Source organism: Podarcis cretensis (genome assembly GCF_951804945.1).
Source record: "Podarcis cretensis genome assembly, chromosome: 16".
Taxonomy (NCBI): domain Eukaryota; kingdom Metazoa; phylum Chordata; class Lepidosauria; order Squamata; family Lacertidae; genus Podarcis; species Podarcis cretensis.
This window is the reverse complement of record NC_137186.1, coordinates 12,506,839-12,530,234: the sequence shown is the minus strand read 5'-3', so window position 1 is coordinate 12,530,234 and position 23,396 is coordinate 12,506,839. Positions and strand designations below refer to the sequence as shown.

The 23,396-nt window shown below is 47.6% G+C and overlaps 4 protein-coding genes across 4 annotated transcripts; 3 read left to right on the top strand and 1 right to left on the bottom strand.

Moving 5' to 3' along the window:
- Nucleotides 1-644: 644 nt before the first annotated feature.
- On the top strand, nucleotides 645-4,300 carry CSKMT (citrate synthase lysine methyltransferase). Its single transcript, XM_079958426.1, has 2 exons — nucleotides 645-791; nucleotides 3,345-4,300. The coding sequence occupies exons 1-2, from the start codon at nucleotides 680-682 to the stop codon at nucleotides 4,010-4,012; spliced, it is 780 nt and encodes a 259-aa protein (XP_079814552.1). The 5' UTR covers nucleotides 645-679; the 3' UTR covers nucleotides 4,013-4,300.
- Nucleotides 4,301-4,428: 128 nt separating this feature from the next.
- Nucleotides 4,429-16,716, bottom strand: LOC307205726 (uncharacterized protein). The gene is made up of 4 exons (XM_079958482.1): nucleotides 16,597-16,716; nucleotides 8,317-8,575; nucleotides 6,643-7,054; nucleotides 4,429-5,974 (listed from the first exon to the last, which is right to left on the bottom strand). The coding sequence occupies exons 2-4, from the start codon at nucleotides 8,503-8,505 to the stop codon at nucleotides 5,931-5,933; spliced, it is 645 nt and encodes a 214-aa protein (XP_079814608.1). The 5' UTR covers nucleotides 8,506-8,575; nucleotides 16,597-16,716; the 3' UTR covers nucleotides 4,429-5,930.
- On the top strand, nucleotides 16,626-17,446 carry UQCC3 (ubiquinol-cytochrome c reductase complex assembly factor 3). The gene is made up of 2 exons (XM_079958589.1): nucleotides 16,626-16,834; nucleotides 17,137-17,446. The coding sequence occupies exons 1-2, from the start codon at nucleotides 16,715-16,717 to the stop codon at nucleotides 17,266-17,268; spliced, it is 252 nt and encodes an 83-aa protein (XP_079814715.1). The 5' UTR covers nucleotides 16,626-16,714; the 3' UTR covers nucleotides 17,269-17,446.
- Nucleotides 17,447-18,940: 1,494 nt separating this feature from the next.
- DMAC1 (distal membrane arm assembly component 1) lies at nucleotides 18,941-21,571 on the top strand (the record flags this gene model as incomplete). Its single annotated transcript, XM_079957431.1, has 2 exons — nucleotides 18,941-19,286; nucleotides 21,158-21,571. The coding sequence occupies 2 exons, from the start codon at nucleotides 18,941-18,943 to the stop codon at nucleotides 21,220-21,222; spliced, it is 411 nt and encodes a 136-aa protein (XP_079813557.1). The 3' UTR covers nucleotides 21,223-21,571.
- Nucleotides 21,572-23,396: the final 1,825 nt, after the last annotated feature.

Below are 23,396 nucleotides of genomic sequence, written 5' to 3'. Positions count from 1 at the left end.
CGTAGACGTGCCACATAACACCCATTCTGCATTTTTAATAACTCAAGTCTCTTAGGGTGGCAGCACAAGTACCCTTTGGAACTCCCTGCCGATTGATACCATGCCTTCACTTTACTCTTTCCCCTGCCGGCTAAAAACATATTTGTTCCTGCAAGCGTGGGCAAGTTTCTATACAGTCGATGCGAGTTTTAATCTATTTTGAATCGGGTGTTATTTTAACGTTTCAAAAGCCTTGAACAGCAGACCTCTTTGAGGGGCGTAGCGGTGTATAAATTTTATGAGTTAAAATAAATAAATTGGAGGAAGAATCGCAACAGCACCGCAGCCCCATAAACACTAACAAGCAACCTTAGCAAAACCCGGACAGCAAACAAAGCAATACAAACCCACCCAATTAGCAGATAACGACAACCTCATCAACCCCTTTCCCTAATGCACATCGGTGGGTCCATGCTCCCTCCAAGCTTTATTCAACATTTCTCCTCCCACGTGGGCAGAGCAGTAGCGAAACACATGGGGGAAACGGTGGCAAAAGTTGGACCTGCTTTTGCAAGTTGACCCAGATGCCGCTTGTTTCTTCTTGCTGCTGGGGCTACAGATGCGGCTTTGCAGAGACCGGCCACTTCCTCCTTGTGATCTCCTTAGCTCCTCCTTCCCCCTTCCTCCCGCCCCACTGAAGATGGCAGCAGCAACAGCGGCGAGCTGGCTGAAAGGTCCTGGGGGTGTTTTCAGGACGCTGGTGCGCTCCTCGCTTTCTTCTGCCTCTTCCTCTTCCTCTTCCTCTTGGTCAGGTGGGTGCCTCTCACGCCAAGGAGAAAAAGGGAGGGCAGGGAGCTTTTGCACAATTGAGGTTTGCAAAAAGGCTCCTTTCAAGGGATCTGAGCATTCATCCTGATCTGCTTGCATCAAAGCTTAGGCGGCGGCTGGGCTCTAGATTTGGAGATTTATTAGATGGCGTTGCCTGTTCAAATGAATGCAAACGCGCCATACATCTGAAGCGCACGTGCTCCTCAAAGATTTCTGGGAGCTGTAGTTCGTTAAAGGGGTGCCAGGAATTGTAGCACTGTAAGGGGTAAGCAGGTGGCGCTGTGGGTTAAAGCCTCAGCGCCTAGGACTTGCCGATTGAAAGGTCGGCGGTTCGAATCCCTGCGGCGGGGTGCGCTCCCGCTGCTCGGTCCCAGCGCCTGCCAACCTAGCAGTTCGAAAGCACCTCCGGGTGCAAGTAGATAAATAGGGACCGCTTACCAGCGGGAAGGTAAACGGCGTTTCCGTGTGCGGCTCTGGCTCGCCAGAGCAGCGATGTCACGCTGGCCACGTGACCCGGAAGTGTCTCCGGACAGCGCTGGCCCCTGGCCTCTTAAGTGAGATGGGCGCACAACCCCAGAGTCTGTCAAGACTGGCCCGTACGGGCAGGGGTACCTTTACCTTTACCTTTAAGGGGTAAGCTGCAGGGTTCCCAGGGTTCTTTGAGGGAAGGTGAGCGCTTTAAATGTATACACAACCACAGACCGAGGGCACCCCAAACAGGAATGCTCTGCTGTTTGCATTTTTTTACGTGTGTGTACACACTCATATGCACATAAAAAAGGTAAAGGGATCCCTGACCATTAGGTCCAGTCATGGCCAACTCTGGGGTTGCGGCGCTCATCTTGCTTTACTGGCTGAGGGAGCCGGCGTACAGCTTCCGGGTCATGTGGCCAGCATGACTAAGCCACTTCTGGCCAACCAGAGCAGCGCAAGGAAACGCCGTTTACCTTCCCGCCGGAGCAGTACCTATTTATCTACTTGCACTTTGACGTGCTTTCGAACTGCTAGGTGGGCAGGAGCAGGGACCGAGCAACGGGAGCTCACCCCATCGCGGGGATTCGAACCACCGACCTTCTGATCGGCAAGTCCTAGGCTCTGTGGTTTAACCCACAGCGCCACCCACACGCACATACACACACACAATTGGTCTGAGAGCATCAGGTGCAGAAGCTAAGCAGTTTTGTGCTTCATCAGTCCTTGGATGAGAGATCATGCCATGTAAGAGCAGGATTTAAGTATAAGTGATCATTTTCCCCCAAAAAACAATTTTTTAAAAAGAATATAGCCAATCTTTTTTCCCTTCTCCTCCAGTGGAGTATGTGCATTGGCAAATCTCACAGTCTGCCTTGAGCATGCTGATTCCTTCCTCTTGATTCTTGGTGATCCCATTTTTGCTGCATTTCAGTCGGCACACAACACCTCTGTTCATGATTGGAGGGAATAATAGAGGGTTGGACTAGATGTTCCTCAGGGTCCCTCCCCACTCTGATTCCAACTTTTGAATTATGCTTTGGGAAAATGGCTACCCCAAGGGAGTCCCACAGAAGGGCAAAATCCGCCCTCTCAACATCCTGTCTGATGCTTACGCATGATGATTTGTGCTTATCATGACTGTGTCGGGGCAGTTGCATGCAATCCAGCTTTCAATACAGTTTGAGCCTGCAAAAGTCCTGGGGCAGCCACACTGCTTCATCCCAAATTGGCGCATAACGCTGCAACCTTCTCCTTGAATCCTGTAACTTTTTTATATCACAAATCTTCTGGTTTATTTTTGTCCTGTAGTGATGGTGATGATGATGTTCTTGAATTACAAAACAAATGAGAACGTAACAAACACGATTAGGGAATGTACATCAAATAATAAATTTGAATATACATCAAATAATAAATCTCCTGCTTTTGTGATGGGGGTTGGACTAGATGACCCTTGGGGTCCCTTCCAACTTTACAATTCTATGATTCTAAGTCACAAAAAAGGGCTGGTTAATGCCAAGGGAGTAAACCACCTTGGATTTAACTTCTGAGTAAATGTGTGCTTAGGACTGCGCTCTGGAGAATACCCTGCGTGTTTAGGTTTTTTTTTTTAATTTTTAATTTTCAATGCAAAATTACAACAAATATTACAAACACTGAATCAAAAATAAAACAGTACAAACAAGAAAAAAAAACACAAGAGAAAAAAGAACACAAGAAAAACACAAGAAAACAAAAAAACCCACACATCTACAAATAAAAGCCTATCGTCATTCTAATCATTATGTACATATACACATATTGACTTCCTTCCTTTGTTCTAAGACCTCCAAATTTTTACTCTTTCTAAATTGTTGTGTCTAATGTAGATTAACTCTATCTTTATACTTTTTTGCACCATTTTTCTCTTTCTTTAACCCTGCAAAGCTTCGTTCATTACATACCGGTATGTGTTTAGTTTAAAATTTTTGTGGGGTCAGAGAAAGGCAAGGCGAGCTGAGGTCCAGCAAATATGTGGCCTTGCAGTTGACACGCTGCCCCTTCTGCCTCCATCCATCTTCCAGATGATCTCCTTCGGCAAATGGACCGGCGTGACGCCTGGGACCGCTTCTACACCGCTAAGGAGAAAGGAGCTTCGTGTCCTAGCCACTTTGACTGGTTCTTTTCCTACGAAGATGTCTCGGGGTTCCTCCTCTCCTTCCTTCAGAGCTCGCCGGCCGGCCGGATCCAAATACTAGACGTCGGCTGCGGCACATCCGCTTTAAGTCTGGGGCTTTTTCGAGACTCGCCCCGGCAACTTCACATCTCGTGTTTGGATTTCTCCCCTCCAGCCATTGACTCCCTGCGCCAGCTGGTGGGAGAGAGCCCCCCACCGGGGCACCCTCTTTCCGAACTGCACTGCTACCTGGCCGATGCCACTGCCTTGACCAGCACCTTCGAGGAGGGATCGTTCCACCTCATACTCGACAAGGGAACCTGTGATACGCTGCTGCGATGCCCCCAGGGACCGGGCAGAGCCAAGACGTTGGTGTCAGAGTGCCTGAGGGTGCTGAGGCCCACAGGGAACCTGCTTCAGTTTTCCGATGAGGATCCGGATGCCAGGGTGCCATTTTTGGAACAAGCAGGAGGGGTGAAAGTTACCGTGAAGGAAATCACGCATATCGGTGGCATCTGTTACTATGCTTACATACTAAGCCCAGACTCTTCAGGGACCAGTGGAGCTGTCAAATAGAAGAGGGGCCGAAAAATTGTATCCTATGGGGTGAAGTAAAACCTTCAAGGCCAGCTGGGGTTTAGAAATTGGGTGCTAGCTAATGCTCTTCAAGCAATCGATCGTGTAGTGTGGCAGCATCTGCTCTCTGGAACTCCCTGACACTTGATCTTAGGCAGGCGCCTCTGTTGTGCTGTTTTTGACGTCTGCTAAAAACTTTTCTGTGTAGGCAAGCCTACCCAGGGAAGAAAGCGCTAGAGGCAGAAAACAACAGGAATGGCAAATGGGAATGAAAATGAGCCAGTTTGAGATTTATTCTCATTTATTACATTTCTCACCCACCCTTCACCATCAGGTTCCAGGGCAACAGTTTAAAAATACGTTATTTTAAAATAAGTTAAAACAGTCAAGAGAATAGGATGGGTTCTAAGATATACATACCAGTATATCTGAGGTGTCAAAGAGGTTAATCTTCGGCATATGACAAAAATTACATAACGCAGGTGCCATACGCAGCTCTGTGGGGAGGAATTCCACAATAGAGGGGCTGCCACAGAGAATGCCATCACCCAGACCTCCACCACCCCAAATTTGTGAGGGTGGTGGAACTACCAACAGGGCCCCCTCTGCCAATCCTAACACTCGAGAGGCAGCCATTCAGATACCGGTTATTTGGGGCCTAAGTGATTGAGAACTCCAGACCTTAACCCGGCTGCTGCATTTTGGACCATTTGAAGTTTCCAAATTATCTTCAAGGGCAGGCCCACATTCAGTGTGTTGCAGTAATCCAGCTGGAAGTTACCAGAGTGCGGAATACAGTGGCCAAGCCATTTCTGTCCAAAAGCTGGTGAACCAGCTGAAGCTCAAAATAAGCATCTGAGGCTTCAGTGACAGGGCTGGATCCAGGAAGTACCCTCAAGCTACAGACCTGCTCCTTCCAGCTGCATGTATATAGATTTAGCCGCAGGCAAAAAACCAAGGATGGAGAACCCCTTTCAGTTTGAGGGCCACGTTCTCTTTTAGACAGCCCTTTGGGGGCCTTGGGGGAAAGCAGGTGTGTCTGAGGAGCGGAGGTGACTGGAAAGAGTTCCCAAGGGCCAGACAGAGCTTTGGCTTGAGATGTGAAGGCCTGGGGGGGATGTTTCTTTAAAAAATATTATTATTCTATTTTTTTTCTCCTAAGCCTTCACATTTCTAGACCTAGAGAATCACATTTGCCTCTCCTGCCCCAGTTTAAGCCAAGAGCTAAATGGAAAAGGAGGTGGCACCGTGTAGGAATTGTGGGAAGGAGCTTCAGGCCTAATCCTCCACTGACAGACGCTCATCCCGGTTGATAGAATGACGCTGAAGTCACCATTGCCATGTTTGTCTTCAGGCCCCTTTGCCTGGGAAAGTGGGAAGCGACGGAGACAGGATGTCTGTGTTACTGTGTTCTGTGAAGTGGGACTGATGTCCTTTTTCTCTTTGCTGTCTGGTGCTAGAGAGAGAGAGAGAGGGAGCCATGTTGCAGTGCTGCGTGTGTGTTTATATGTAAATAAAGTAGATTAGCCAAAATGCTGAGTTGCTGAGGTCTGTTACGCAAGCTGCGAAGACTCTGCGGATCCCTAGGTGTGCCGATGTCTGTTGGCAGCGGTCGCTGTGATGTTTGGGCTGAAGAAAGCTGCTGAAGCTCCCAAACACTCGACCAGGAGGGAGAGAACATGCCAGTCGGGCCTGTGTCTCTGCCAGGCTCCTACTCGAGTGTAGGACGAGCTCCTGACATCTGCTACTCCTCCGAGAGACACCTCGAAACAAAACAGCAGGAGGCCACTTTTGCTCCTTTCCAAGGTGATGCCCCAGAGTCCCTTTCCAAGACGTTGCCAAGTCGTGATTAGACGTGGGTGGCATTGGGAAGGTGCCGTTTCTGTTCATCCGTCCCAGGGAAACGTTGGGCAGAACGTTACAGAAGCACCTCCTCCACGTCGCTGTCGAAAGATGACAATCCTTGGGAAACAAGAAAACGGGAAGAGGGGAGGAGGTTACAGGGGGACCTGGGACCTGGATAACCTGAAAATCTATCACAAAGGATTCTGCGCTGTATTCACTCAGTAAAGTGTGGCATACTAGGGTGCTATTTTTCTAGAAATGAGATGCCACAACTCACCATGAACGTCTCCTATTATTATTATTATTATTATTATTATTATTATTATTATTATGCCACCCTTCATCAAAAGATCTGAGGGCGGTTCACAAGAATAAAATACAAGCTAAAACATAAGTAAATAATTAAACCAAAACAACAAAAATAACACTACAGTGGTACCTCGGGTTAAGTACTTAATTCGTTCTGGAGGTCTGTTCTTAACCTAAAACTGTTCTTAACCTGAAGCACCACATTAGCTAATGGGGCCTCCTGCTGCTGCCGCGCTGCCGGAGCACGATTTCTGTTCTCATCCTAAAACAAAGTTCTTAACCTGAGGTAATATTTCTGGGTTAGCGGAGTCTGTAACCAGAAACGTCTGTAACCTGAAGTGTATGTAACCCGAGGTACCACTGTAATGGCGCCCACCTGAGAGCTGCCAGAACTGAGTTCCAGCAAGTTCTGGCTGAAAAAAGTCCCATCCACAGATCAAGTTGGGATTTGGGGGGTGGGCACTAGTAGGACTCACCTGCCCCCAAGTCCTCCTCGCCGTCAGCGAAGAGCTCGTCTTGCTCAGCCTCCTCCAGCAACGTGAAGTCGGGGGGCCACCGCAGCTCCCCGCTTTCCACATCGCCCCCTTCGATGGGTTCCACTACAATGGAGGGCAGGCGAGCCTTCCCTGACCACGTCTCTACATAACCCTCCTCTTCATACAGCCTCCGGGAGGCTGGCCCCTTGAAGACGCTCTCACAAAGTTCCTCACATGGCGATTCTGGGCACTGGCCCCCGCAAGGGGCTCCCCGGACGCACATGTCCTCGCAGGGCAGCTCAAGGGGGTCCCTGGACATCTCGTAGGTCTCACCAGGGAGGTCGCCGCATGACTCTGAGGGGGAGCCGCGGAAGGGATCTGCCCCCAGGCCCTGGGGAGGGCTTAGGAAGAGCTGGAGAGAGAAGTGCAGAAAAAGTTTTAACCCAAATCAAGGAAGGAAGGCCTTTTCACACATTGATGATATTTTGAATTCAGGACTTAGAGAGAGGCTGGGTGCTGCACACCATGTGTTTAATTAAAGCGCAGGATTTCCCCCTAAGAATCCTGGGAACTGTAGTTCAACAAGGGTGTGGGGAATAATAGGGGCAAAACTGCAGCTCCCAGAATTCTTTGGGGGAAGTCGCATGCTTTAAATGTGTGGTGTGCATGCAGCCGTGGTGGACTTTAAAAGTTATGGGGGGGGGGGTAGATTTCAAGCAGTTTATTGATGGTCAGAGCGAGTCTGACAATGGAGCCAATGCCCTAGAGCAGGGGTAGGCAAACTAAGGCCCAGGGGCCAGGGCTGGCCCAGTCGCCTTCTAAATCCGGCATGCGGACGGTCCGGGAATCAGCATGTTTTTACATGAGTAGAACTCGTGCTTTTATTTAAAATGCATCTCTGGGTTATTTGTGGGGCACAGTAATTCATTCATTCCCCCCCCCCAAAAAATATATAGTCCGGCCCCCCACAAGGTCTGAGGGACAGTGGACCGGTCCCCTGCTGAAAAAGTTTGCTGACCCCCCTGCCCTAGAGGAATGGGTGGGTTCTCCCTTCCTCCAGCGGAAGCCGGACAACCAGCTGCTGGGCTGTTCTAGCTCAGCTGTGGGGAATCTGTAGCCCTTTAGATGTTGTTGGACTACAACTCCCTTCACCTCTAACCATTGGACATGCTGGCAAGGGGCCGATGGGAGTTGGAGTCCGAAAACCTCACTGGACTCCAACTCCCATCATCCCTGACCATCAGCTATGCCAGCTGTGGCTTAGCTGACCTCCAACTTTACAATTCTGCAGTTAGTAAATTGTGATAAGGTTTATGTTGCTCACGTCATCTTCAGTTGGCCATTTCCTTTTCTGGTAAATAAAACTCTTCCGATAACTAAAACTTGTTTGGGGGGGGGGGAAGACTCCAATTGCAGTAGACAAAGCAGCTGAGCTCACACACAGAGACTGCTTTGAGCTAGCAGTCCAACTCCTGCAAAGCGTGCATTTGGATATCTCAGTTGCCAAGACCCTAGTGAACAAGGAACATCAATGAGGACATTCACTGGCTTTCTGATTCCTGCTTTAGACGCTGGATGAGAAGGATAAGGGAAGTTGCTCAACTTGCCCAGGAGGGAATTATATTATCTGAAGATGGAGGTGGACATCAGCTCGAAAGAGCGTTCCCGTCTTACCTGGGTGTTCAAACAAGGCGCTTGGTGGGAACTGTCCTCCCTGGCTGAGATCCACTGCATCTCCTGATCAGTGTTCGGACCAGGCTCACCACTCATGGCAGGATCCAGATCTCCTGTAGACATCTGGCACGCAGCACACGTTTCGCCCGGGGTGTCAGGGCCCTCACAGCCCCTCATCATTTCAGTCATGACTGCATCTGGGAGCAGGCTCGAGAGAGAGATCCAGAGAGACTCAGGCCCCTTCCAGCTTTTGAGGCCCCTATCCGAAACAAAAAATAAAAATGAATACACACGAAAGCAAAACAAGATCTGAGGGGACACAGTCACCACAGCCTAATATTGTGTCATCAGAACCAACAGTTTTACAAGCATTTGAAACTCTTTTAATACGACAAGAATTATGGCAGCAGTCCTTTGTCAAGGGAGCAGAGATATTGGGAAACCCCTCACAGAACTACAGTTCCCAAAGAGGTATAACAATCAATATCTTTTCACAGGGAACTTGTAGTTTTGTGGGAGGAAGAGAGAGGTCTCTGAGCAACTTTCAGCAACCTCAACACATACCCTCCAACATTAATCTGATAAAAAATAGGGATGTCTGAAGGAAAAGCAGCACATTCTGAGATCAAATCAGAAACCAGAATGGCTTCTGAAAATCCACAACTGTCCCTGGAAAACAGGGACACTTGGAGGGTCTGTAATAACAAACAATGGCTCCCCCCCTTTTTTTTTTGAGGGGGAAGCTATGATTGTTTCATGTTTTGCTTTGAATGTGTGGTGTGTATGCGGCCTCAGAATCGTGTCCCTCTCTAATAGCGGAGAGCTCAGGGTGCGGCCGCTTAAGAAGGATTAGGGTCTGAGTGCCCTGACTCTGGCCTGGGATCTCATGGAAGCGCTAAAGTGCTTTGTCCTCGTGGCCAGATAATCCTTCAGCCATAAGATATGCCCACATATCCCATCACTGCATGTGGAGCAAAGGGTCTGTGGTGACGTGACCCTGGCTGCATAGGCAGCCTGCTCCCTCCCTCTGAGAAGAGCAGGCCCACATGAAACATGCTGCGTGAAGGGGTTGTTATAGGAATTCTAAGGTCTTAGAGAGAGAGAGAGAATAAATGTTCATAAATGTACAAGGCAAACACACATGCATAAGTATAGTGTCTGAAATAGTACAGGAGAGTGTGATAGGAATTTTGAGGTCTTAGATATATGTTAAATGTTCATAAGTGTACCAACCAAGCACGTACATAGATCAGCACAGGAAGACCGACCTGAAACCATTTTGATTCCCAAACTGACCAAATGTTTTCTCTGCAAGGTCAAAGGAAAATGGAAAAGCCTCCCCATTGTCTTTTCCTTCACAAATCCTGTCTTAAGGGCACATTTGGCTCAGGAACTAAGTGTTTATCATTACAAAAGAATGGCCAGGCTCCCCAGGCAATCCAATCAAGTGACCATTAAACAGGTAACCTGGCAGACAGGAGGTAAACAAAGCACTCAGATTTCTGCTGTAGACCGCCCTTTCTGTGATGTAGGTATGATGTATGGGGGGGGGTCTTGAGCTACACCCCTTCTGTGATGTATGTATGCTGTTTCTGGGGGTGGTCTTGATCTACAGGGTGGCAGTTTCAAAAGTCTATACAGTATAAGGGCTTGCACACCTTTGTTCTGGGTTCCTTCTCCCTCCTGCGTGTGGTGAGTGAGGACCCTGTTGCAACAGATCAATAAAGATCAGGCTTACTAGCTACTTTGCTTTTCAATATTCTCTGGTTGGCCTCTGTTATTTTCTCCTACCAATAGGGAACCTACGTAAGGACTCTATATGGGTCCTTGGATACCCCATAAGGGAAATTGGGCAGAGTTTTGTTTACAACAAGAGCAATCCTGAAACCATTTTGACTCTCCCAAATTGACCTCAGATATTTCCCTGCAAGGAGGAAGGAAATGGGAAAAGCTTTCCAATTGTCTTTGGACTGTAGGGGCTTACACCTCCCTGTAAATACAGTCTGGCAAGTATCTGATTCAGGAAGTATTTACCATCTCCAAGGAATGGCCAGGCTGCCCAGAAAAGGCAACCAGATAACGCATTATCAGGTATCCTGGCAGACAGGAGAGAAGCAACACACTCACATTTTTGCTGGGGACCACCTCTTTCTGTGATGTATGTATGATATTTTGGGGGGTGGTCTTGAGCTACAGGGTGGGCAATTTCAAAAGTCTGTATAAGAGCTTGCACACCAATGTTCCGGGTCCACTTCTCCCTCCCTGCATGGGGGGAGTGGGGGACCCTGTTGCGGCAGTTTAATAGAGATCAGGCTTATTAGCTGCTTTGCTTCTCAATATTCTCTGGTTGGCCTCTTGTTATTTTCTCCTACCGACAGAGAACCTACGGGCTCTTGGGTATCCCATAAGGGAAAAAGGAGCAGTTTTTTCTTATAACAGGGTGCTATTGTGGCAAAAATATTCCAGCTGGGGGAGCCTTCTCTCCCTGGAACTGAAATATTATCCTCCTCCGAAGTATGGCAGATTCATTAAATGCAGAGTCTTATAACTCCTGAAGCAACCCTAAACTCTAAGGGATTTGCAGCAATGTCAAAGTTGGGCTGGTCAGAATCTGAGGTCACATCTTCACCACATGTTGAAAACGCTCCTATACTGCTTTAAGCAGTCGTGGCTTCCCCTGAAGGATCCTGGGAACTGTCATTTGCGAAGGGGTGCTGAGAGGAGACCCCTCACAGAGCTATAGTTCCCAGCACCCGTAACAGGCTACAACTCCCGAGATTATTAGAGGGAAGGCACAAAGTGGTAGAGATGTGATTTAAATGGAGAGTGTGGATGTGAGCGCTCTCAAGAGAAGCTGTTTGGGAACTTTGCCACATTAAAAAGCAAGCAAACAAACAAACATGTTCTTGACATGCAGAAATTAAAGAGGTGAAGATCCTCCCCCCCCCCTCAAATATTTTGTCTCTACCCTGAATAAAAGCTTCACTCTTCTTAAAAATATTTCTGGTGCACAAGGCACAGAGGGGAAAGTTGCAATTGCAGAATGTGTAGTATACCATACTGAAGTCCTCATTTACTAGCATGTTGAAATTGGGTCTGGGAATTAACAGGTAGCTGGTGTAACTAAAGAGGCTACACATTCCTTGCCAGAACTGACCCTTCAACCTATTTATCTATGGTTGATATGTCAGTGTAGACAATAACTGAGTTAGATGGACTGAGCTAAAAGGGAGTTTCACATGTTCCTATATTTTATTTTCAACACCTGCTAAAAGCATTCATCTTTGAAGAAGCCTTTCCCAGTCTGCACCTATACTGGCTCCCCCCTCCTGTATTTCTTAATTGTTTTATTACTTCTTGGTTGCCACCCTGGGCCTGGATATAAACTTAATAAAATGAAATAAATTAGCTCTGCCTTCAGAACTATGAGGAACCATGGAATTTTACTTTATTTGGGAGGGGGGAACCATGGTTCAGTGGTTCCCTGTTTTGCATGCAGAAAGCCCCTGATCATAGCTGTCAACTTACAGATTTGAAAATAAGGTACCAGCAGCCTTGAAAATAAGGGATCAGCAGTCAAAATAAGGGATCAACAATTACTTTGATAAAATACATATTTTGTTGTGTGCAAATGGCTTTAGATACCTATTAGGTCCATAAATTACCATATAGCATATATTCAACACAAAAAACAGCAACAATTTGTTGTTGACAAAGGACAGCTGGACATAGAAAGGGCCCCATTACCTTCAGTAGCTTATTTAAGAGACATCATCAATAAGGGACAGCAGCGGGACACGGCGCTGGAATAAGGGACTGTCCCACCAAATAAGGGACGCTTGACAGCTATGCCCAGGTTGGGCTGGGAAGAAGAGATTCCTCTCTGAAACCCTGAAGAGCTGCTGCCAGTCAGTGCAGGCAATACTGAGCTAGATGGACTGACAGCCTGACTCAGCCTAAGGTAACTTCCTATGTTCCTATAGGAACTCCTCGAAAACAAGGCAGGTTCAGTTGGGAATCCACCAAGAGGAACTCTCCACCCCTCCCCTTCAGTTTCTCACCTTTTCCTGGAAATCGGTCCAGTGGGATCTTGGGTGGATCCTCTTCCAATTCCCAGGGCTCACCTTCTTCCTGCAGAAGTGGAAATATCCTCTTCCTTGTCTGGTGGAATTGGTGGGACAAAGAGGGTGTTCGCTTCCCCAGGCTCTGGACAGAATAACAGAGCAATGGGGGGGGGGAGAAGGAGGGGCTTCGAGATCCAGGGGGTGAGGTCACCCCAGGACACTGGCCATCCATCTCTATTCCCTGGATATTAATCGCCCTCTGAGATCATGGAAACTCAAAGCACAGCTAATGAGCTCAAGGCAGAGATTGTCACAGGGCTAGTGCGAAGGGTGGGGAATGCCTTACTTAAAGCAGACAGTGGTGGTGCCTGTCGGTTGTGTGTGCCTCATTGCAAATATCAAGGTGTACATGGGTTGCCAACTGATGGGACAAACCCAGCTGGGCCTGCACCTCTGCTTTTAATAGAGGCTTGACCCTCAAGTGAGACTTCTGGGTTTTTAAATAATAATAATAATAATAATAATAATAATAATAATACATTTTTGTATCTAACCTTTCTGATGCATGTGCATCGCTGAAGGAGGCATCCATTGATTTAAAAAAGGCAACCTCACAATAAAGTCCCAGCATCAGTAAATTACAGTGGTACCTCAGGTTACAGACGCTTCAGGTTACAGACTCCACTAAACCAGAAATAGTACCTCAGGTTAAGAACTTTGCTTCAGGATGAGAACAGAAATCGTGTGGCGGTGGTAGCGGGAGGCCCCATAAGCTAAAGTGGTACCTCAGGTTAAGAACAGTTTCAGGTTAAGAACGTATCTCCAGAACAAATTAAGTTCTTAACCCGAGGTACCACTGTACTGTGGTACGAGAGATGAAAAACGATATTCAAATCAGAATGTTGTCCACCCAGGCAGCAAGGCAAGAGCAAACTCTGGGGCTTCTATTTAAGCAGCACGGAGATGAGTGTGCTAGTCTGCTGACGCATGCAAGCCAACATCTCTAACAACACAGGAGCAGGGGCTGGTAAACAATATGGCACCTGAAGGATTGCCCCTCAAGGGGCAATCAACATTTAACAGCATTATCCAGCTTTAGTTCATCCAGGCAACAACCTCACATCTCCTATCATGTGATCCATTTTTGTGAAGCATCCTCTGAGATTAAATGGGCTCATCCACTCATAAATTTACTGTGGATATTAAGTTACTTGTGTCTGGCTTCCCAGCATCCTCAGTCAAGTCCCCCGCCCTCCAATTAATTTGGATTTCCCAGATCTGATGATAACCCAATTAAGGGGAGAAGGGAACCCATCAATGGCTGTGTGCACATTGTCATAAACTCTGGCTCCAATGTGCTCCCAACACCGGCATTTGAAGCCTCACACTCATCTGTATCCTGTAGTCTATCTAGAAATTCTGCTGTTTGATGCATTTCCCCACAAACCACCTGCCACCCAATTTAAAAAGTGCAAGCTGAGATGTGTACTGTTCAGGCACATGATGGCACACATGTGCAGAAGATGTCTTCCTTGAATAGGAATTCTGTGGCAGGTAGGGTTTGCCAGTTCGGGGAAACAAATCAGGTAAGCAGTATTGGGTGAAGACACTGTTCCCCTCTCTGGTGTGTACAGGAATGCAGAAATTTGACTTGAAACACAGCGTGACAGATGGGGCCTTTCAATGTGTAAAGGTAAAGGTAAAGGGACCCCTGATCATTAGGTCCAGTCGTGGCTGACTCTGGGGTTGCGGCGCTCATCTCGCTTTGTTGGCCGAGGGAGCCGGCGTACAGCTTCCGAGTCATGTGGCCAGCATGACTAAGCCGCTTCTGGCGAACCAGAGCAGCGCACGGAAACGTCGTTCAATGTGTACATAGCCACAAAATCACATTCCCCGACTCTGGATACACTGAAGTACATTGTGATATCATACTGTTGTTTTTTTAACGCACAAGGTGATATTTCATCGGACAAGCCAATAGTGAGGTGTAGGGTTGCCACATTTTTTAGGTTGCTTCTTTGTTTTTAACCGGCCTCACCCCTGGTCTTTTATAAGCAACTTATCTCCCAGAAATTGAAGCGGTGAAGAAGATAACTTTCTCTCCATGCCAGAGTGTTCCAGGCTAAAACCACCTTATAACAATGGTTCTCAAACTTTTTTCTTGGGAATAAAAATGTGCTCGTGCCACACCAATTTTTTAATTGGTAATAAATACGTTGGACAACACAGCTACGATGTTCTTCAGTATCACTTGATGTTCTTACTCTCGTTTTGAAAAGATATCTATCCACATTCTGCAAATAAAAATAATTATTTTGATACTATACAACACTGAAATGTTTAAAGGTTTCTTTGATTGTCCTTGAATCTTCCCACAACACTTGCCACCCTCTCCTGCCACACCAATGTTGCATGCCACACCCCCGGAGTACAACTGCCTTACTAGATTGCCAAGGGAATCCTTTTACATTTCCCCATTTTTGCTTAAGGTTGCTGTGGAACAAAGAGCACTCTGTTCTGCATAGAAGGCAGGACAAAGAAACAGCCCTTTCCCACTTGCTGACCCCTTTGCCTGCAGCTACCTCCTGGAACACCTATGTACATGACAGTCGTTCCTTCTTTCCAAGCTCCGTCATGTATCCCACCTTCCCCTCAAGCCTAAGCATATGAACCTTTTACCTTTACACCATTAAACCACATTTGAAACATGTTCTTTCCTTCAAAGAATTCTGGGCACTGTCATTTACCTCTCACAGACTTACTATTCCCATCAACCCTGAACAAACCACAATGCCCAAAATTATTCAAAAGGAAACATTGCTTTGAATGTGCTTTAGAGCTATAGCGTGTAAAGAGACTTGGAAAGGCATTGCTGGTCAATACAGAGTTAGATGGCCCAATAGTCTGACTCCGTATAAGGCAGCTTCCAATGTTCTTATTTATCCTAAAATAATTACTAGCTTAATACTACCCTATTACTGATATTATTATTGTGTAACAGTTTTCTGTAAGGCAACGAAAAGGCATTGAAAGTGGAAATACAAATGCTCAGAGTATACAAAATGCTTCCAGCAAAAATCCAAAACAGTAGGTTGTACCAGGGCTAGCTCTACTCAAGAATTGACCCATTGGAATTAATGGACATGATTAACTAAAGTCCATGAATCTCAATGGGTATGCAGAATTTAGTTGGATGCAAGCTAATCTTAGCCAGAACCCAACTTCCCATTCAAGGAACATAGGGAGTGCCTTACACTCCCACGAGACCGGGTGGACTCTCCTTCCCCAAAGGTTTTAGAGTGGAGGTCCAATGCCCATCTGTCATGTTTGATCTAATTGAGATTCTTGTATTGCAGGGGTTGGACTAGATGATCCTCAGGGCCCCATACAATTCTCTGCTTCTAGACTGACTGGCAGCGGTTCTCCAGGGCTTCAGATCTGGAGATTCTGGGGCTTAAACCTGCGACCTGCTGCATGCAAGGTAGTTGCACTTTACTTATTTCTATTGTTAATTACTCATTCCTAAAATAATATGAACTTCAGAGCATGAGAAGTCACCCAAAGATATATAATTTGGCATAAAATTTGGTCTTCTTGGTTGTATTATAATTTGGAATGTATTTAATGTGGTTTTGTTGGATTGTTAAATTGGAAAACTCAATAAATATTATATAAGATAATGAATACGAGGATAATCTCATTCTGCTCTTTGGTCATTATGAGACATTAAGATCCTTTGCGGGAGGAATCTGTGAGCTCTTTCTGCAATGTCCGATACTGTATACGGTTTCCAACGCACCATAAAATCATCCCTTTGGCATCTTTTCACCAGTGATGTGAGGTGGGATTCCCCCCCCCTTGTGCTTTATTTTTCCAGGGGAAAAGAAACCCGTCACATCTACCGGCCCTTCTAGCTCAATACTGCCTACACTGACTGGCAGCGGCTCTCCAGGGTTTCAGGCAAGGAGCTTCTGTCAGAGGTGCCACTGGGGACTGAACATTGCAACGCAGATGCTCTGCCACCGAGCTACGGCATTTTCAGGGCAATTTTTTAAACCAATTTTAAAAACCAAATCCGAAATAATTCTTCTAACACAAATGAAGACCCGAGTTAGAAAGATCAAGACTCCCCGCTTTGGCGCTCCTTTAACATCTCCATAACTCTCTCCTTTTCTTATCTCTAGGTTGCGGCCGGGACACTCTAGCCCAGACACACCTCTGCTCGCTAGGTGGTGCGCCACCTTTTTTCTTCCCCTCGCCCTTCCAGGGAGGCCGGTCCTTCCTGCTTGTTTTTTGGGGAGTGTTTTTGGAGCGGTGGGGTGTCGTTTGCTTCCATGGAGACTGCCTACCGCGTAGCAAAGGGGATCTTGTTCGTGGCGGGGTTCACGGGCGCAGGACTTGTGCTTTGGGCCGTGGTCGCGCCGGACGAAGCGCGCAGAAAGGAGATGGCGAAGGTGGGCGAAAGCTCCAGTCTCCGGGGTTTGCGGTGGAGGTCAGAGGAAGCGACGGTACATTTGTGGGGAGCCCGGGCTCAGCCCGTGGCGTTTCCGGCTAAAGGTAGCAGCTGACGAGAAAGAGACCCCAGAGATCCTGAGAGAGCTGCTGCCAGCCAGAGTAGAGTATACTGGCCCCAATGGGCACATGTAATCCTCCCGTGTCTGTCTCTGTAGCCATAGCTGAAACTCTCCAGCGGGTTGACATCACCTTTGAAGGCACCTCTCCTGGATCTTCTAAACATCTTTATTTCTTCCTCCAGGAGTTTGCTGATGCTACCCCACAGGTGTTGACTGAGCGGCAAAAACATAACGCCATGGTAATGGAGATCCTGAAAGAGGCATCAAAGACTGATGAGAATGTGGCTCACAAGCCGTGGCCCTGGAAAAAATAGCAGTGAAGCAAAAAGAGTCTGTGCTGGCTGGACTCTATTCTAAACTTAGAACTTTGCAGAAGCTGGATCTAGGAGGACTTTACTGGCTCTTCAATGGAGAGATTCTTCCGTTTTGTTTTCTTGCTGTAAGGCTTGCTTTGGTGTAAACATTGAGCAATAAAATTTCCTTTGTAAATCACAGTGACATCTGTGCTTATTTAAGGGTTTGTTGTAAACTAGCAACAAAAAAAAGAAGTTTGTAGTTACGATAGTAATATGTGTGTAGAGAGAGAGGGGGCTTATATTTTGCCAAGTTGTCTGTACAATGGCAACATACACTTGACAGCCATAAGCGGATATCTCAGCTCCAGGGGCCGAATGCAGACCTTCAGGCCTCCCTATCTGATTCTCAGAACTTTCTTCAAGTTGCATCTCTCACCTGCTTTGTGTCCCAGAAGTGTTTGCCTGGCTGGAATGCAGCCTTGGAGTCTGATCCTGTGTCTTGTTTGCCTGGATGGAGGGTACAGAGGTAATTGTGTAGAAACTAGACCACTGTACCAAAGTAACATTCATTGTCGTGCCTACTTTGGCCTTTGGCTTTGCCTATCACTGGCATGTGGTCCTCAGAAAGTTGCCCAGAAAGGAACGTGGTCCTCTTGTGCTGAAAAAAGCTTCCTTCCCCTGTCTTCTATGACCTCTTATCACTTGAGGTTCAGGCCACCCACTGCCAGGCATTGAATGGTAGGTTGGGCCTTCACAGCAGTGACATTGCCATGAACAGTACTTAGGGAACCTGTGCACTGCTGAAAGTTGTTGGACTCCCATAATCCATAGTTCTTTCAGTATGCTGATCAGGGCTGATGGAAGTTTGAGTTTGTCATCACCTGGAGAAACAGTTTCCTCATCCCTAACTTAAATGTTTCCCCGTTAAACTGAATGACAGCTATTCATTGGCATGAGTGGAAAAAAATGAGAAACCTTATGAAGACCATTTGGGTGCAGTCTGTGGTGACTGCTGCCCCTTGGAACTGCTGGGGCAGAAGACAGGGAGCCCATCAGGAGCCGGAACCATCTAATTCTAGTACTGTCCCCATCTTCCTCCTGGTTGAGTTTTACAAGAAGCAACACTGACACAAAGGAGTAGGAATCTGACAGGCAGGGCTGCCTCCTGGACTGGTTGCATATCAGAAGGCAGGCAAGTGACGGCTAGCTGTGGGATGACGCATTGACAGGGCAGTGCCCCGTATGATTTCGCATTGAATGGGGGACCTCTTGCTGAGATTCCTGCATTGCAAGAGGGTTGGGACTAGATGACACTTGGAGTTTTCCCACTCTATGATTTGCCCCAGTAGGTCTGCCTAAGCATGGTCTAAACCTGCTCTCTGTGAAGCCCACCCATCAGAATCAAACCTCCTATCACCACAGCCTACATAAGCCCCTTTCCCTTGCAAAAGCCTTATCCTCAGTTCTGTTCTTCCATTGAAGAATATTGGAAAGCTGGCTTTTATACAGATGGAGAAGTGGACAAATAGCTGGACGTAATCTGCTTGATGTTCCCTAACTAATATCTCCTGGAGGGAGGAAATTCCCCCTTCCTCTCCTCTTGAGATTTGCCTCCACCTGCAAACGCTGAAGGGAGCCAGCATGACAATCCAAATCGATGGGGGAACCAATCGATGGGGGAGTTGTTGGCATGCCGGACGCCCATTGCAGTGCACGCCGCCCTTTCTGCTTCCACCGAGATGAGGGACAGGAAGCAGAGCGGCTTCTGGGGGCAAGCCGCTTCCGGCGCGGTGTCCCGGGCGCCGCCATCTTCCCGCCTCCGCAGGAAAGCCGAGGCATGTCTTCCAGCGTCGAGCGCGTCGCTTCCTCACCGGAGCAGAAACGGTCCTTTTTCTGGTCCTGCTTCAGCTGCCGCGCCCTGAGCGGGGGGGCACTGATCGCCTCCTCCTTGTTCGTCTATTCGGGGCCCCTCCGGATTATGAGCCACAGGATCCCCCCCAGCATGGGCAACATCGCCCAGATGACCTTCGCCGTCTGTAAGTGGGGGGCGCAGAGAGGGGCGGGAGCCCAATTCCGGGGGGGGCGGGGGGGCTGCGGCTCCCCAGGGCCGGATTTAGGCTTGATGAGGCCCTAAGCTACTGAAGGTAATGGGGCCCTTTATATGTCCAGCTGTCCTTTGTCAACAATAAATTGTCGCTCTTTTTTGTGTTGAATATATGGTCATACCCTTAGTCTTTGCTGCCTGATCATCAGTCTGCAAGCAGTCTTTAATATTAGGTAACAGGAACATTCAACTGTGCTGCACTGCAGTCTGCAGCTGCATGCTACATGTTGCCCTGCAACCAGTCCACGCAGAATGTAGGCACCCTATATAAAGGTAAAGGTATCCCTGCCCGTACGGGCCAGTCTTGACAGACTCTGGGGTTGTGCGCCCATCTCACTTAAGAGGCCAGGGGCCAGCGCTGTCCGGAGACACTTCCGGGTCACGTGGCCAGCGTGACATTGCTGCTCTGGCCAGAGCCAGAGCCGCACACGGAAACGCCGTTTACCTTCCCGCTGGTAAGCGGTCCCTATTTATCTACTTGCACCCGGAGGTGCTTTCGAACTGCTAGGTTGGCAGGCGCTGGGACCGAGCAGCGGGAGCGCACCCCGCCGCAGGGATTCGAACCGCCGACCTTTCGATCGGCAAGCCCTAGGCGCTGAGGCTTTAACCCACAGCGCCACCTGCGTCCCAGGCACCCTATATAGAAATGAGCAAACCAGTGATATTTTAGGGAGCAGGCCAGCAGGTGGGGCCCATTCCTGACATCATAGGAGCCTACACAACACAAAATACTGTTGCTGTATGTAGGTTTTATTTTATTTGTTTTTTACCTTCTATTTTGGAAATGGACATCCAGGTTTTTTTCTTTTAATTTTTTTGGGGGGCCTCCAAGTGACTGGGGACCTAAGCTATAGCTTGTTTAGCATATACATAAATCTGGCACTGGGCTCAGCGCCAGGACCGACTGTGAGATCGACATTTGGGTGACGTCACATCTGAGCATATGCAAAGGGCATTTGCCCTCACCGTAGTGAAGTTAACTGCGGCTACCCTTCTGAGCGAGTGGGTGTGGATTTCAGACCTTACCCTGCCAGTCCCAGGGGGCATCAACTGCCTCTGCTTCTTGGAAAAGTTAAGGTTCTAGTCCTCATGGTTGTGAACTGAAGGCATCCCTTTCTGGGGATGCCCTTGGGGGGTTCAGCCCCTGGGACCTTCTGCGAGCATGGGCCTCAGTAATCAGATCCTTGTCTAGGCCAGCGACTTTTTTATGGCTGAGTGTTTTATTAGCTCTTCAGAAGGGTGTCAGGGCAGTTGTCCCCCTCCCACCCTGTTTGCTTCCAGCACCTGGCCCTCAGTGGGTAGACCGCTGTTGACCATGGAGGCTCTGTTGTCATGGTGAATAACCATTGTCGTTACTTTTATCTTCCACAGATCTGATTACTGAGGCCCATTTCTTGTTCAGAGATTGATCTATGCTGAGAGGTGCACCTTATTTTCTAGGGTGACCCCCTCCCCCACAAACTGTACCTGGGAAAGTTGGTTCAGTGGGAGTGCTAATATCTCTCCTAGTTATAGTCCAAATCATTCAACATAAATAGGGGGCAGGCAATCTGCCCTTAAATCAGATAGACTAGCAATCATTTCTCTTCCGTCTTGCAGGGTATTGGCAACGTCTGTTTCAATGTCAGCTCTGCTACTGGCACCCTTTGTTTCTTCCTGCTGTTTGTGGCATACATCCTTGGATGACAAGATCAAGGGGGGGGGAACCTCAGGACCAGGGGGCCAAATGGGCCCCTCTATCTGGCCCTTGGAACTCTTCCTCGGGCCACACCCCTCACATGCTTTTCTTTTTCTCCCTTCCAGGTCTCTTCTGTTGGGGTGTCACTGTGTGGGTAAACCCAGTTGGAAGCTACAAGAAAGATGAGTGAATAGCAATACCCCATTACTGGATGCACATCATCTTTTTCCGGATCTGGCAGCAGTTCAAACCGTAGCCAATAAAAGACTAATGGAGGGAAATACCCTGGATTTGTTTGTGATGTCCGTGGCAAGCTGGTTTATATGCCAAGAAGACACTGTGCACCCTCTGCAGAGACTTTAGCGTATCGTGCTTTCCTTATGACGGAGATTGTCAGTAGAAGCTGTGATGTATGTCATAGCTGGGAGGGGAGAAAATCTGCTTCCTCCTGCATTAAAAAACCCCAACCCTAAGCACCATGTATTCTATGTAAATATTTAACTGGATTTGTTTTAATTAAATCAAGCTCTGTTTCTGCATCAGGGGCTATAGTTTCACTTAGGGGCCCCCCTCCCTGGTTTTTATCTTAATTGCAGCAGCATGCAAAGAGAAATGGAAAGAAGAGGTCCCTCTCTCCCTCCCACAACACAATTTGTGAAAGAGGTCAGGAAGGGCCACTGGCTTCAATAGGGGATTTAAAAGGATGCAAAACTAATTTAGAAATTGTTGAGTGCTGTTAAAAGAGGCTGCTGCAGTTGCAAGAGACACCAGTTCCTACAATTGCACAACATGACTTATCTAAAAGAGCAGCTCAAATACCAACCGTCCAGGACCCTGATGCAAGGTTTATCCAATTGGCACTGACCCCCATAAGCAGCATGGCCTTCTCAGTGGTGGCTTCTCATTTGTGTAATCCCCCCATTGAGATGCATCTTTCTTCCTCATTATGAACAATCAAGTGGAATTTAAAAATAGTCCTCTTCACCCAGGTCTTTTGATACCTGAAATGTAGTTTCTAGGAACTTTATACGAGGGCAGGTGGCTGGTTTTTTAAAAAGCTTTTTAATTAAAAAAATTATTGCTATTCATTACATTTGTTAGTTGCTTTATACAGGAAGTCTCAAAGCAACTTAAAAAAGTAAAAACACAAAAAATATAAAAACCAGAAATAATGTGGCGCTGTGGGTTAAAGCCTCAGCGCCTAGGGCTTGCCGATCGAAAGGTCGGCGGTTCGAATCCCTGCGGCGGGGTGCGCTCCTGCTGCTCGGTCCCAGCGCCTGCCAACCTAGCAGTTCGAAAACACCTCCGGGTGCAAGTAGATAAATAGGGACCGCTTACCAGCGGGAAGGTAAACGGCGTTTCCGTGTGCGGCTCTGGCTCGCCAGAGCAGCGATGTCACGCTGGCCACGTGACCCGGAAGTGTCTCCGGACAGCGCTGGCCCCTGGCCTCTTAAGTGAGATGGGCACACAACCCCAGAGTCTGTCAAGACTGGCCCGTACGGGCAGGGGTACCTTTACCTTTACCTTTTTACAACACAAAATTTCTAAAATGCTAATCTGAGCCTACAAAATTATTAATACCATCGTAGAGGCTAATTTAACTACCAAAGGCCTGGTAAATAAAATTGCCTTAACCTGGTGCCTAAAAGCTGATAATGATGAAGGGGTGTTTCAAAGTATGTTCTTTACTACATTTTTAACTGCTTGGCGAGGGGAGTGTGTGGTAGAAACTTCATTCATGAATACATGAAGCCATACCCTTCTGGCCAGAGGTCATCAGTGCCATAAATACAGTTTTCCTTGAGATTTATGGATGTTCTCTTGAATTATGTACCAGTCTTCCGGAACCTGACAGAGCGACAATGTAAATGCCTTCTAAGGGCACTCAGTGTGGCTAAATGTCTAACACTCTAATACAGAAAGGTGACATCCTCACCACCCCTACAGAGGACAGAAGCCATGACTCAACTGGCAGCATATGAGGAGGTGACCAGGAAATTCTCTGATATCTGGATTCTTTGTACAGATCTATTCTGAGCGCTGGGTTGGTCTGGACCACCAGCTTTCCTCCCTTTGCTTGTACCCACAGAGCATGTTGTCTTTGTTATGATTTGGTTTACATTGTCTGCATTTTTCTTTCTTTTTAGAAAGTTCAGGTTTTTTTTTTAAAAAAAACCCTATTAAATATATCAAAGTCCCTGGAGTAGAAGGGATGTGGGTGGCGCTGTGGGTTAAACCACAGAGCCTAGGACTTGCCAATCAGAAGGTCGGCGGTTCGAATCCCCGCAACGGGGTGAGCTCCCGTTGCTCGGTCCCTGCTCCTGCCAACCTAGCAGTTCGAAAGTACGTGAAATTGCAAGTAGA